Here is a 13877-nt window from a genome sequence, read left to right as displayed (position 1 = left end):
AAAATTTGGCAAAATCGGGGTAAGACCGTAGCGATCGAATTTTTCGACTAATTCCATTCCTTATTATATTTTGTTTTCTATTCAATAAAAGTAAATTTGTTTACTATTATGACCAGGAGAACAAATCAATAAAAAGGCACTTACATACTAAATAATGTCAAACTTGCCTTCAATAAATGAATTGGAAATGGTACTTTAATAAAATTTCATCGTACATGGTTTAGTTGCTTGGCCGTTGGAAGATCAACATACAGACAGTTACTTTCGCATTTATAATATTACTATAAATTAATTATAGTTGATTAATTATTTTTTTTCGCTTTTTTCTTTCCTTAGAGGGAAAAGGCAAAGGTATTACACCGTACAGCCAAATATTGTTGATTAATATCGAAGATAAATTTTCCCGCCAAAATTTTTTTTTTTTAAATATTAAAGCTGATGAATTTCTTTTACAGCCTAATGAAACCGACGGATAATCGGCAGCAAACAAACAAACGAAGTTCCTGTTGATAGTTAAGATTGTAAGAGCACTTCACACGCTCACCGAAACGCTGCGATGTATTTAAATTTATAAATACGTTTATAAGTATTTTGTAACATGATGTTATTTGTAAATAACTTGAACGATATATAAAATATTGTATTATAACGGCTGGTCCGGAAGTATTAAAAAATATGTTTAAATATTTATATAATCTATATATGTGTATTATAAGAGTACCGCACTGTTTACCTCAAATTAATTAAATATGACGTATTATGATAAAAATATCACCATCTACGGTAACCTCGTGATTCCATTTAATTATATTTAATAGAAAACAGAAATTGACTTAATAAACAGTTTAAGAAATTTCCGACTTTTATAACCTAAGCCTTCGATCTTTTAGGTTTACATTGTCATCAATAGATGGCGTTAGAGGTATCAAAATATCTGTTAAATGATCTTGTATCAGACGAATACATGTATTAAAAAACTGAATTACAAGTTTTTTACTTTTCTACTTTATGTAAACGTAATAGTAACCAGTGATTAGAAAGGTAGATACAACTAAATGTATTAGATTTTATATGCATAACATGTTTTGAATTAGTATATATAAAATAACAAAATTTTATATTTTATTGTATTTTTGTAAACGGCGTAGTGTACAATTAAAAAAAAATTAAAGGCTTGTTAAAAGTCCGATCAATATAATCAGAAGATAATACTGAACTTTATAATTTAATTAAAAAAAACATACTTCAATCCATGTATTAACGCAAATAAAATAGAAGCATTAATACGTTCCAAAGATCAATTTACGATTGTGTTGAGATTTTGTACTTTAAATTGAAATGGTATTAAATGCACTTACGTGAATTGGTCCGAGTAACATGTTTTATAAATTATAATAGTATTAAAACAAGTACTCTTTGCCTAATCACTGGTTAAAAATTTAAAATTGAACTCATTTATCAAACGACTACGTACATTTGTAAAACACGTGATTTATTTTTATTATCTGTATTTATGACATGTATTTGAAAATCGAAGCGATTTTTTTTTGTAAAGACTCAAATGAAGTTAATTGACAATTAAATATGTACTTTTATTAAAATATATTGTAATCGCAGCGTGATACCCGTGTGAAGATACTCTAACTGAACCGAATCTGCCTATTATTTTATTTTTTTAATAAATTATGATATAAATGAGTATAATTTAAAAGATAAACTATAGTTTTAATATTTAACAACTATTGTGATCTATAATACTTATTACTATAGTAGACTGTGATGCAACATAGATATTGAAATTAATAAAGAAAATAGAAAATCGCTTTTCTTTTATTAAAAACCTTTATTTACAATTACATTAACGTAAAGCCAAACTGGCTCAGTGGATGAAACTCATGGAACTCAATCAGTCGTGGGTTCAAAGCGGTAAGCGACTTTGTTTTATACTATGTAATGATAACGATAATGATGATGACACAGAGCATTACAATTCGTAACCCTCCAAATTTAGCAAATTTTGAAACATATTGTAACACTTTAAAATTTAAATGATAATACATTCATTATTATAAGAAATATTAACATTAAGTCCTTAAACATATGCAAATATGAATTAAAAATAGTTACTGTACAAATCTTGACCGCGTAGAATGGTGGCAAGAATGCTAGCAGAATTTCCCCATTGAATCGCAATTCCGATCCTCTGGGCAAAAAAACGAACCAGAAAGAGCTGAGGTAACAAAAACGATCTAAATATTCGTGTCCTATATAAAATTCTGTTCTTTCCTTACTTGGAGTATTGGTACAAAAGCTTCATTAAAAGTATAACAAAGCCTTATTGCCTCCAGTGGTCATAGGGCTTGTTCGTTTGTTGGCCAGAGAATCGGTAATTTGGAGACTTTTAATGTCAATCGAATGAATAACTATAAACAAGTTCACCGGTTTTCATGGATACGATACCGAGGTCCCGGGTTCGTCGATGAAGAAAAGGTTCATTAGTTTTCAATGTCTTGGGTCTGGGTGTTTGTGGTACCATCGTTACTTCTAATTTCAGTCAGTGGCAGCAACAACAGCATTCTAAGCGTGATCGCCAGCAAACCTGACTGCTTGTATATCAAACACTATTGTGCAATCTCCAACGGAATGACGCAGCAGTGATTGTTAACAGTTTTTAGTATCATTTATTGTACTAACACTAGTATAAGATAATTGTTACTAACAAAATTGACATACAGTCTGAAGTAAATGATTTATTATTATTACAGACGAGCGCCGGTGACTGCTTTTATGTAATATTCAAAGAAAGGTTAATATATTACACTTCGTGATCTCTCGAGACTTGCATCTGCTATTATACACACATTAAGCCCTTAAAGAACCGCTTAATATACAAAGGATAATATCAGGGCTAGTGATGTGGATGTCTATATATGATACATGTAGAATGAGCTTAGAGAATTATACTTGGAACTTTATTGAGAGGTCTTATACATATAATAAAACTGGAGTGTCTGTTTGTAATATTAAAATAACCGCTCTTTACTAAAAAGCACATGTATGTATTCGTTTACACAGTACAAATAACATATTTTACAATTTCTGTCTGTGTGTTGTGCTAATCTAGCACAACACAATATCTCACAGAAATCTCTGAAACGACTGGACCGATTTTGACAGTACCTTTACTGGCAGAAAGCTGATGTAATAAGAAGATACATAGGCTAATACAATCACTTTATTGTGATATTAGAACGCGCATGAATATAATTGATATTGTTAATTATTATTCATTAAGTATAATAATATTTGTTTGTACAGAAATCTTAGGATTAAAGCGTAAATGAGTGTAAAGTGCTTCTATATTGAATAAAGGAATTTGAGTTTGAAATAAAACTAAATCAAAAAACAATTGAATAATTGTGCATCGGTCAGACTTATGGCTAATTCATCTGTTGCAAACAACCCAATAATAATAAATATAAACCTGAGCCCATAGTTACACTTACTAACTATTGAAAGGGGAACCCAATAGTAATTATTATTGTTGTTTATTGATAGATCTGATCAGCGGCTGATATTTAGCCAAGTTGGTAGAAAAGACGACCAAAGAAACGATGGATGGATTGTGTGAAAGAAGATATGGTTAGAAAGAATGTTACTTGTGAGATGACGTCTGACAGGGAAGTATGGAAGGAGAAGACATGCTGCGCCGACCCCAAATAAAATTCGGATAAGGGCAAGAGGATGATGACCTAGCCAGGTTGGTAAGCAATTGAGCAACAGAGGCTGGAAGAGAAAAATAGTTTGGAATTTTTTTCGGATTCCGTTATCACGCTTTCAAAATTATTACTGAGTCTGGCCTAAGCTCCATGGGCCATGAAACTTTACCAGCAATGCAATTATGAAGCAATAAATTTGAAATCAATTTATTTACATAATTAGGAACGCAAGTAAATGATTTCTGTGTCGAAATATGAAATCTATGAATCCTCGCTCTGATGTTCAACGCCATCATTACAGATGAATTTGGACATATAGATCAGTCTCGCGAATTCGTGCGGTAGGAAAATTGCGTACTACATTTGTATTCTGTCTGTGGTCCAAGTGAGAACCGGATCCATTTATTCTGTTAATGATGTGCAAGATAGTCGTTTTTTAAATGAGTTTATTAATCCTAGTACTATGAATTTTTATTTTATATAATAAGTAGGTACCAAAATAATAAAAAATCCAGGAATTTTGATGATTTTATCCAAATTGAAACCTTATATATATTTTTAATAAAGCCGTGATAATCGTAATTGAAAAACTCAGATAGAAAGAAAGATCTAACTTATAGTGAAAATTTAAAATCTTTATTCAATAGTTCAATTCTTTATTGAATAATAGATTGCCAAAGATCTACCCCCGGTTCAGAAATAAAAGCCTCAGACCTGAGAAGAAAGAGAAGACTTGGCGGGTTTTTTTGTAATATTTTACAATTAACGCCATTGTCAGAAAAAAAGTGTTTTGACGTAATGCCCTCTCGATTTATACTTCAGATTTGAATATACAGTACAGAACATAACAGAACAGTACAGAACATAACAGTAACAAATTTGTAAGGATCACAAGCTTGGATTTTACTGTAGGATGTATATGACTGCGGAATCGGAAATGGAAATCTTATTCATCGGGATAGGTACAGATAGCGTTAATATTTAAAACATACCTAACGTTTAAAATAACGATAACCTACTAAATTCATTTGTTTAATATTTCTCAATTTAAAAAAAACATTATGGCATATAAATAAATCTTTATTAATGTATATGTAAGGCATTTGATTTCTAACCAAGTTGACGTTTGACCTGCAATTGTTATTTAACTTGTAAATTGGACACGAACCCTGGAACTAAGCGCATATGTAATACGAGGTCATACAATTATTATGCTGATTCTATTGGTTTCGGTTTGCTAGGAGGAGCTATCAAATGCCCATCCCGAAGTCGTACGAGATTGAATTTTCTTAGTAGTAGTAGTAACAGCCTGTAAATTTCCCACCATTGGGCTTAGGCCTCCTTGCCTTTTGAGCCAAAAGTTAGGAGCATATTCAAACACGCTTCTCCACCGCGGGTTGGTGCATTCACATGAGGCAAAATTTCGTTTAATATAGACACATGCAGGTTTCTTCACGATGTTTTCCATCACCGCCGAGCACGAGATGAATTAAGTTCAGTAGTTCTTACCTGGGTTTGAATCCACTATCATTGTTTAAGATGTCGGAGCTCTAACCATTGGGCCATATCCGCTTAAATTTCTTGCGTAAAATAAATTCTAATACATTTATTCATTGAAGGAATTTAACTCGCTTTTCGTTTACAGCTTGAACCACATTAGCAAACAATTAATCGATACTTGAGCGTGGTGAGACAGCTCACGACTCGAGATTAGGCAACGCGGACGGCGAAGTTATGTGACAGCGCTTGTTTAGTATGTTGATACCAAACCCACATTATGATGAACAAAAAGTAAAATTCTCTCAGCTGATAGTTTCACGGTTTAAGTAACAAATTTGGTCAATTTGGTAAGTGGTATAAAGCCACCAACACTAGTAAAGGATCCATAAATTACGTCACACAAATTTCGTTCTTTTTCTTCTTTCTCTTTCGACAAGGACAGGTATGCACGTGATGTCAATTATCAGACAGAACGACCCCTCCTTCTGGTGTGACGTCACACATTTTGCAATTGATTATATTTAAACAGCAGTTCCAATATTATATTCGTCTTTATTCAAACAATTTAGAAAATTGACGCAAAGAAAGTAATGAACGAACGTTAGAGGATTAATAATATTATTAAAAGACTATATTAATTATTATATATATGACTCAATCTCAATATCGTGTTCGTTAACTTTTAAATTATTCTGTATATATTGTTTTTTGTTACTGTTATAGCGCTCACTTGCTTTTCATTTCGGTTAAGTTTATCCGAATCAGGTGACCGGGACAATCACGTCTAGCTGGCATTCTTTAATGAGGAACAAAATATTCAATTAAAACTTAAAAAAAATACGGACGAATAATTGATCACCTCCTCCTTTTTGAAGTCGGTTGAAAATCGTATAGAATATTGTGTGCACGCCGTTTACGTCTTGTGAATGAAACTATCGCCTCCAAGCTGTTCCAAATAAGAATATGAATTTGTGAACACAATTGTTAGAAAAAAAAGATATAGAAAACCTGAGATTCTTTCCCCGGTTCTTCTCTGGTTTGAGATGTTTCTTTTCGTAACGGTGGTAGCTTTTTTTATCTTAACAATCAATAAGTGTAATGCTTCTTTGCTGAATAAAATTTGTTTATATGAAAAGAACAACTATGCGAGTTTCTTGCCGTTTCTTTTCGTTAGAAACTGCTTTCCGAAACGGTGGTAATATTTCATTATTGATGATTCAAAAACGCCTCATTGTAAAGTTTACTTGAATAAAATTAATTTGATTTGATTTAATTTAAAACAATTTTTAAATTTCCTTTACTTTTATTTATCTTTGCTATGGGCCTCTTCTTGGCGCCTATCAGATTTTATTTTTTAGTTTCAATAATAATTTAAAAGCTGTCAAGTCAGGTCTCCAACCAGAGGACACCGCTCACTGTGAGAAGATACAGAACTTTTTAAAACAACTTAAAATCAATATCTATACTAACTTGCAAATGTAATATTGAAATATTAAAAAAAAGAAATATCTCATTTTAGTTCATCACTTAATATAAGAAGTTTATTATTGTATATTGTAAATTGACATTATAAAAAAAAAACAAAATAGATCCCGCTGAGTTTCTTTCGCCGGTTCTTCTCAGGTCTGAGGTATTATATTCCGAACCGGTGGTAGATTTTCGACAATCAATAAGAAAGTAAACACTTCTATTTTGAATAAAGGTTTTTGACTTTGACTTTGACTACATATAACGGCTAAAGTAGTCTTTGTTAACAAAAATAATAATGTTCATTATAATACGTATTCATTGTATTATTATAATATTTGATACAAATATTTAATAACGGAGCTTTGAGCAATAAGGACTTACATTTTAATTCATATATCTGATAAAAGATTCTGCAAAACAACATAAATAAAAAAAAAGAAATGAAGAAGGGACTATGTTACTTAAAACCAATATAAATTAAACAAAGCAGCTCCAATTAATGTAAATCAAGTCACCTGCCTGCGGGGTTTGCAGGGGAACTGACAACCATACACCGCTTGAAGAAGTTTTCATTGCAAAATGATGTTTTTTTTGTAACTTTACAAACATGACAGGTAATTTATACATTGAAGGTATTGTTTGTATTTTTGGTCTGGGTAATTGTATGGATAATAATTCTCTACAAATATTTATTACGAAAATCTTTTTTCCATTTATCTATACATTAATTTAGAATAACTTTAGTGTGAAAAAATGACATTTGAACATAAATTCTATCAGTAGTCTTTCAACTATGCATATTAATAATTATGCCAATTCAAAATTATTCTAAATTTGAAAATATAAAAAAATACATTTAAAAATAGAATGACCAAAATCCAAACTTTTCTTCCTCGGTCCTTCACATCCGAAGATTATCTGTTTTATATATTCACTATTATATAATATTGTATCATAATATAATTATCTTTATTTCTGGTGACGTCATACATTTAGAGCAAATATCACTATGATAATGAAGCTAACGACATACACGCACGACTTACGTACATATATCATTAATAAACACGCACACAAACGCACACATACAAACTCAATAGTTAATTAAATATCGAATGTTAATCATTCTTAAAAAAAAAATTTAAAGTAGTTTCCGCACATGGCTGGTGACTAAGGAGGTCGTATGTTTCAGATAAAGACACATCACCTACGTCCTTTAAGGCTCAAACTTCATACCAAATCACATCATATGTTTGGTTTAGTCGCAAGAGTGTAAAAGTTACAAAGACTTTCGGATTTATTCATATAGATTACTACTCTGGTTCGTCTGACACGATCATTTATATTTAAATTTTGTCCAAAAATAAATATTTATTTCAAATTGTGGTTAGTTAAAGAATCTTTCAGGCAACATTCATTTGACGTTTGAAAGAAGGAGACAGATACTAAATAACTGTTACAACTCGCAAAATGTATGCTTAAAATTCGTTACATTCTGGTAGAACTTAAGCTGTTATGTGTCTAGGCAGTTCAGTGATAAACCTTTGTCTGGAGTCAATCTTGGTGTACTCAGTCCTGGTATCAGATCATGGCAACCATAAAAATACATGATTGAAACCAAAGCGACACGTATTGCGTCATCTTGCGAGACCTAACTAAACTAAAAATAATTGCAAATCAAATAAAACCCTTAAAAAACATAAAATGGAGTTTAAAAACCTTATATTTTCTGTGATTGCTACAATTTATTAAATATGCATATGTTTACTTTATAACATAAAATATATAGCCGCCCGAACAGGGACTTGAACCCTGGACCCTTGGATTAAAAGTCCAATGCTCTACCGACTGAGCTATCCGGGCTCGTGGAGACTCTAATGAAATTACAAATTGCATGTTACAACAACACAGTTTTGCGTCAAATTCTTGTTTCATTGTTATGAAATAACAATTTATTTAACTTGAGTGAACAATAAATATTAAATAGATATATTATTTAGAACTTTATAGTTGGAAAAGAATAATCATATACAGCTGTCATGCGTACACGCGTAGTACAGTCAGAGTAAGAAAACCTTCGTCAGTTTTCAAATTCATTCCCATATCAAATCTTATTGCGACGCAATATGTCCTTGTCGACCGGTAAAAGCAGATTATCGCACAGGAAAGTAGATCTTAAGGTGACGAACCTTTTCTTACCCCGACTGTACCCTCTAACTGCGGAAAGTAAACATCTATTCTGATGACAAACTATACTAGTTAGTCATTTATAACTAGTAGAGATTACAAGACATACCAGCTGTGTCTACTACAAGTAGCGCTGGATTACCCTATAGTCCATGGGTTGGGGCCCCTGCCGAGTAAGGGCCCCCAAGTAAATTTGTCATGTTTTTTTTTGTTTTTAAGAATTTTGTAAACAACATTTTTTAAAGACAACTAATCGTAATTGATTATACAAATGTATCAAAATGATTATTTTTACGATTCTTAAAAAAACGAGGGCCCTAAATTTTGAATGGCCGAGGGCCCCCGATAGGTTTAATCCGGCACTGACTACAAGGACGATGGTGACGGCGCAATCTGCATATTCATCAGTTGGGCGATGAGTGTTTCAGCGATGGGTATCTAGAGTCCAGTCCAAAAATGTTTACCTACCCACAAACGCGGTCCAACCACAACGCATTTACCGAAGCTGTGCTCTCTATGATCCAGTGTAGATATCGTAAATTAAAATTAAATATATATTCAACCAATGGGCAACGTCATTTGAGAAGAACGGCGTGATAAAAACCCAGCGAAGATCTGTTCATGTGAAGTCAATAAGATGGAATCGCTAAAAACAAATAAAAATATAAATTAAAAATAGCACGTGTAACTGTGAATCCGTGGATGTTATTAAACGAATAGAAATAAAAAAATATTTATAGCCTTATAATCTCACTGCTTCTAGACATAAGGCTCGTATTTCCTTGGAGAGTTAGGTAATACAGGTAGCTGTGTTTGCGTACTTTTGTAATATGTTTCGTCGACTCCGCAAAGTCAATAAATCCTACAAGTGTTATTACGAATAAAATTCCGCAGATATTTTAGCTCATCCTACGAAAATATAAATATAATATTTTCAAATAACAAAAATATATTTGTATTATTATTAAAAATATGTATTGTATATGTAAATAGACACCAAAAAAAAAATTAAGCCGTTGAGTTTCTTTCGCCGGTTCTTCTCAGGTCTGAGGTCTTAAATTCCGAAACGGTGACAGATTTTTTGACAATTAATAAGATATTGTAATCACATCTATTTTGAACAAAGATTTTTGACTTTGATTTTGAATAGATAAAAACTGTCTTAACACCAATACGGCATATTATTTTGTATGAGGTAATAGTTAGTTTTTTAATGCAACTAGACTAACAAGCAAATATATCACCTAGTGCTAAGTAGCAAATATTAACCATTCCGTACATTGTAAATGCGCCACCTTAAAACTAAGATGTTATTTCCCTTGTGTAAGGTACCTGGTAGTTACACTGGCTCACTTACCCTTCTTACGGGTACACAACAATACTGTATTAGATATTATATAACAATATAATCTCTATCTATGAAATAAGTTACATTAAACGCTGTAAAAGTCCTTTATAATCAGATTACTGTGCAGCTTTAAACTTGGGCAATAACCAACAATATTCCAAAGTGATGAAGATCGAACCTGCTACTTTTGACACTAACCGGTCCGTAATCCATTACGCAATTGAATCATACAAAGCTTTAAATATAAATTTACATTTTGAAATTAATTGGATAATTTAAAACAATAATAATGTATCGAATACATTCATATCAACTTATGACAGCCAATCCAATTGAAATAATGTTTGCTAATTCCGCTGACTGTGCATAAATCCTCACTTCACCATCTCATTACGCGCTATCGATAGCCGATGTTTACCGAAATTGCAGTCGAGACCTTGCTCCGAATCAATCTAATCGATATTCGGATGATCGTGATCCCCTTGTCATAATAACGGACTCGTGCGCTTACGAAACACTAGTGATGCTATCTCATTACGATTTCAATACGATTCATACTATTCGATTTCAAACATATGACCAGCAATGTGATTTGATTTGATTGGAACCTATGTGAAATAAACGTAAAAGAATATTTCTTGTTTTTTTTCCGTCTAAGGATCTTGAATACTTAACTACTTTAACTTTTACTACAATATATATTATACATAAGCCTTCCTCTTAAATCACCCCACGGGCAGCTCACCGATCAAGAGAAAGAAGCGATACGAGTCCCTTGATTGACACAATGTATTGTAGTATATAAGCTGATTTGTTAGATATATTAAAGAGTTTTCTTGGCGGAAATCGACTCCAAATATAACATTAATTGTAACTATATTATATAATCGTAAATCGACTTTTAAGTAGTGTAATATTTTTCATTTAATTTTACATAGTCTAATAATCAATACTTTGAATACGTAATTATTATTTTTTTACTTTTTAGTGTTCTCATATTTAAAACAAAAATATTTTTATTTATTTTAGATACCAGTATGTACAAAGCTACCACATACTTTGAACTAATATATTATTTCTCTTGTACTTGTAGTAACATTGGTTAACTCAACCTAAAATCGGTAACACAAAAATACTAAGTATTGCTGCTTGGCCGTAAATACGTTGAGTGGCTTGTAATTACCAAGACGGTTTGTACAAATTCCTACCAAGATGTAAATGACATGTTTTCTCTTCGCTATGATTTATCATCGTAAAGGCATTTTTGATTTGCCATTTTACAGAGTTGAATAAATAAAAGGTTCGAAAATTAACCTGTCTGTTCTACTAGGTATATTGAGAAACTTTCAAACATACACAAAATCAGAATATACTTTATTCAAGTAGGATATTAGGAATAAACCTACTTGGACAAAAGGAAAGATTTTTGTATCGCCATTTAACATTAAGTAAGGCTACCACGAGTTCGGAGTGTAGATTCTACCGACAAGAACCGGCAAGAAACTTAGTAGTTACTCTTTTTTCAACATTTGACAATGAGTCATGTTAGCTAAATACACTTATAATGTAATTAAGATATTAGACAACAAGTAGATTTCGCACAAATTTAGACACATTAATATACAAACCCAGATTTAGAATTAAATAATGAAAAAAAAAACTAATAACTTAAATATATATATATATATATAAATAAATAAACATACATACATATATACATAAATATATATACTAATAAAATAAATGAACAATTACACATATAAATATAAATGAATATTATAATATATAAGTCGTCTCAAATTTAATTATGTAAACACAAAATTTTAAATAAGTCACAGTAAGTAAAAAAATATATATATATAAAAGAAAACATATTTTATATTAAGATAACAGTGCATTAAAATAAATAATAGGGATAGCCGGTTTTGTTCAAAGCTGTAGCAGTAACCTGTTGTTACTTGCTATCATTAAACTATCGATCTTTATCGGCAGCGAAGCGCATCACTAATAGGTTTTTTTTCACCTTCAGTAATTGGATTTAAACGTAATTATATGGTATTGTTGAAGATGTATTAATAACAGCTTTTTAAAATTGTTAAGTAGGTTTGTTACGTAATATTTTAAGTATAACTTGTTACAAGCTCGTTGATGAAGTCTTGTTACAAATTACAAACATAACTACATAGTATAAAACAAAAGCTTACCGCTGTCTGTCTGTTTCTGTATATGATTAGATCTTTAAAATTACACAACGGATTTTGATGCTGTTTTTTTATTAGATAGAGTGATTCGAGAGGTATGTTTACATTATGTATTATAAATGCATATAGAAGAGGAACTTCAACAGAGGAACAACATTTAATAATGTGTCAATTTATCTCTTATCTTAGTATATGTAGATATAACAGTATATCTAATCATAGATAGTCTTCTAACCTACCGTCAAAAATCAAAGATATTAAGATATTTCAAGAGACAAGTATCTACTCTGTCAATATTGAAACATTTTCATTTGATAAATGTTTATTTACATAAGTATTTTTAGCATTAAACCTTAAATATATAGAAACGCAAAATCATCATCGTTCACAATCATGGTGGCAAAAAGCTAGCAATACTTTCGGGTTGAATCGCATTAAATATATAGATATGCAAAATCATCATCATTCACAATCATGGTAGCAAGAATGCTAGCAATATTTTCGGGTAGAATCGTATATATCCTATGAACAAACATAACCAACCCATCCGTCACCCTTGGAGACAATAAGGTGTATACTTTTAATGAATGTTTTTGCAGTACTACTACAAGGTCCAAGTGTTTCTACTACAAATTTAACTGTACCAACTTAATTATTTCTGTTATGTCAGAATATGGACAAGACCACATGCTCGAATTTTTTAAGAAAAAATATAGTATTATATTATATTATACTCAAACAATCATAAAAAAAAAATCTTGTATATATAAATTTCAGTCTTTTTGTCAAAATGGCGGAAATTGCACAAGGCTGTTTTGGTCGATTATTTAACGTTAAGCTTTTCTTGGTTCTCTCGACGACATACATATCTGGCTTTCTCAGTTCAATTTCTTTCAAAATGTAGGTATAACGATAGCATATATTTACTCATATAGTGAAGTCTCATAATCCGATGGAACGGTAAACTCGACACGATAAACAAAAAAAATACTAAAAAGATGTAAAAATGGTAGTGGTAATCAAATGTATTTCAATCAAGTAAACTTTACAATACAGTATTTTAATATAAATCAAACTCAACATTTTTCAATATTCAATATACAAGCGTTATTTATTGATTTTACCATTTATTTATTGATAGTCATATTAAACACTACCGCCGATTCGGAAAAGAATGCCCTGACCTAAAATGAAACTCAGCGGATCTTTATTTTGTTAAGTTTATTATATAGGTACATATATTGAATATAAATAATTGAATATACATAGTCAACATTTCAATACTATCACATATAGAACGCGTGCATCTTAACCGATGATTGCGGGTTCAAACCCAGGCAAGCACCACTGAATATACAATGTGTATAATTTTACTATTATAATTCATCTCGTGCTCGGCAGTGAAGGAAAACATTGTGAGGAAACCTGCATGTGTCTAATTTCATCGAAATT

At 31.1% G+C, this 13877-nt stretch overlaps 1 protein-coding gene and 1 non-coding gene across 3 annotated transcripts in view; one reads left to right on the top strand and one right to left on the bottom strand.

Annotated features, from left to right (window-relative positions):
• Positions 1 to 1383, top strand: part of LOC124540783 (neural/ectodermal development factor IMP-L2-like) — a 100995-nt gene extending 99612 nt beyond the window's left edge. For both annotated transcript variants that reach the window (XM_047118498.1, XM_047118499.1), the window contains exon 7: positions 456 to 1383. In XM_047118498.1, coding sequence (XP_046974454.1) covers positions 456 to 476 — 21 coding nt within the window. In that variant the 3' untranslated portion in view covers positions 477 to 1383. The remainder of the gene's footprint in view (positions 1 to 455) is intronic.
• A 7096-nt stretch (positions 1384 to 8479) lies between these two features.
• Positions 8480 to 8552, bottom strand: Trnak-uuu. Its single transcript has one exon. It is a non-coding gene; the product is annotated as a tRNA-Lys (tRNA).
• Positions 8553 to 13877: the final 5325 nt, after the last annotated feature.

Source organism: Vanessa cardui, chromosome 26, assembly GCF_905220365.1.
Source record: "Vanessa cardui chromosome 26, ilVanCard2.1, whole genome shotgun sequence".
Classification (NCBI taxonomy): domain Eukaryota; kingdom Metazoa; phylum Arthropoda; class Insecta; order Lepidoptera; family Nymphalidae; genus Vanessa; species Vanessa cardui.
The sequence above is the reverse complement of the archived record's forward strand: the minus strand, read 5'-3'. Positions and strand labels throughout refer to the sequence as shown.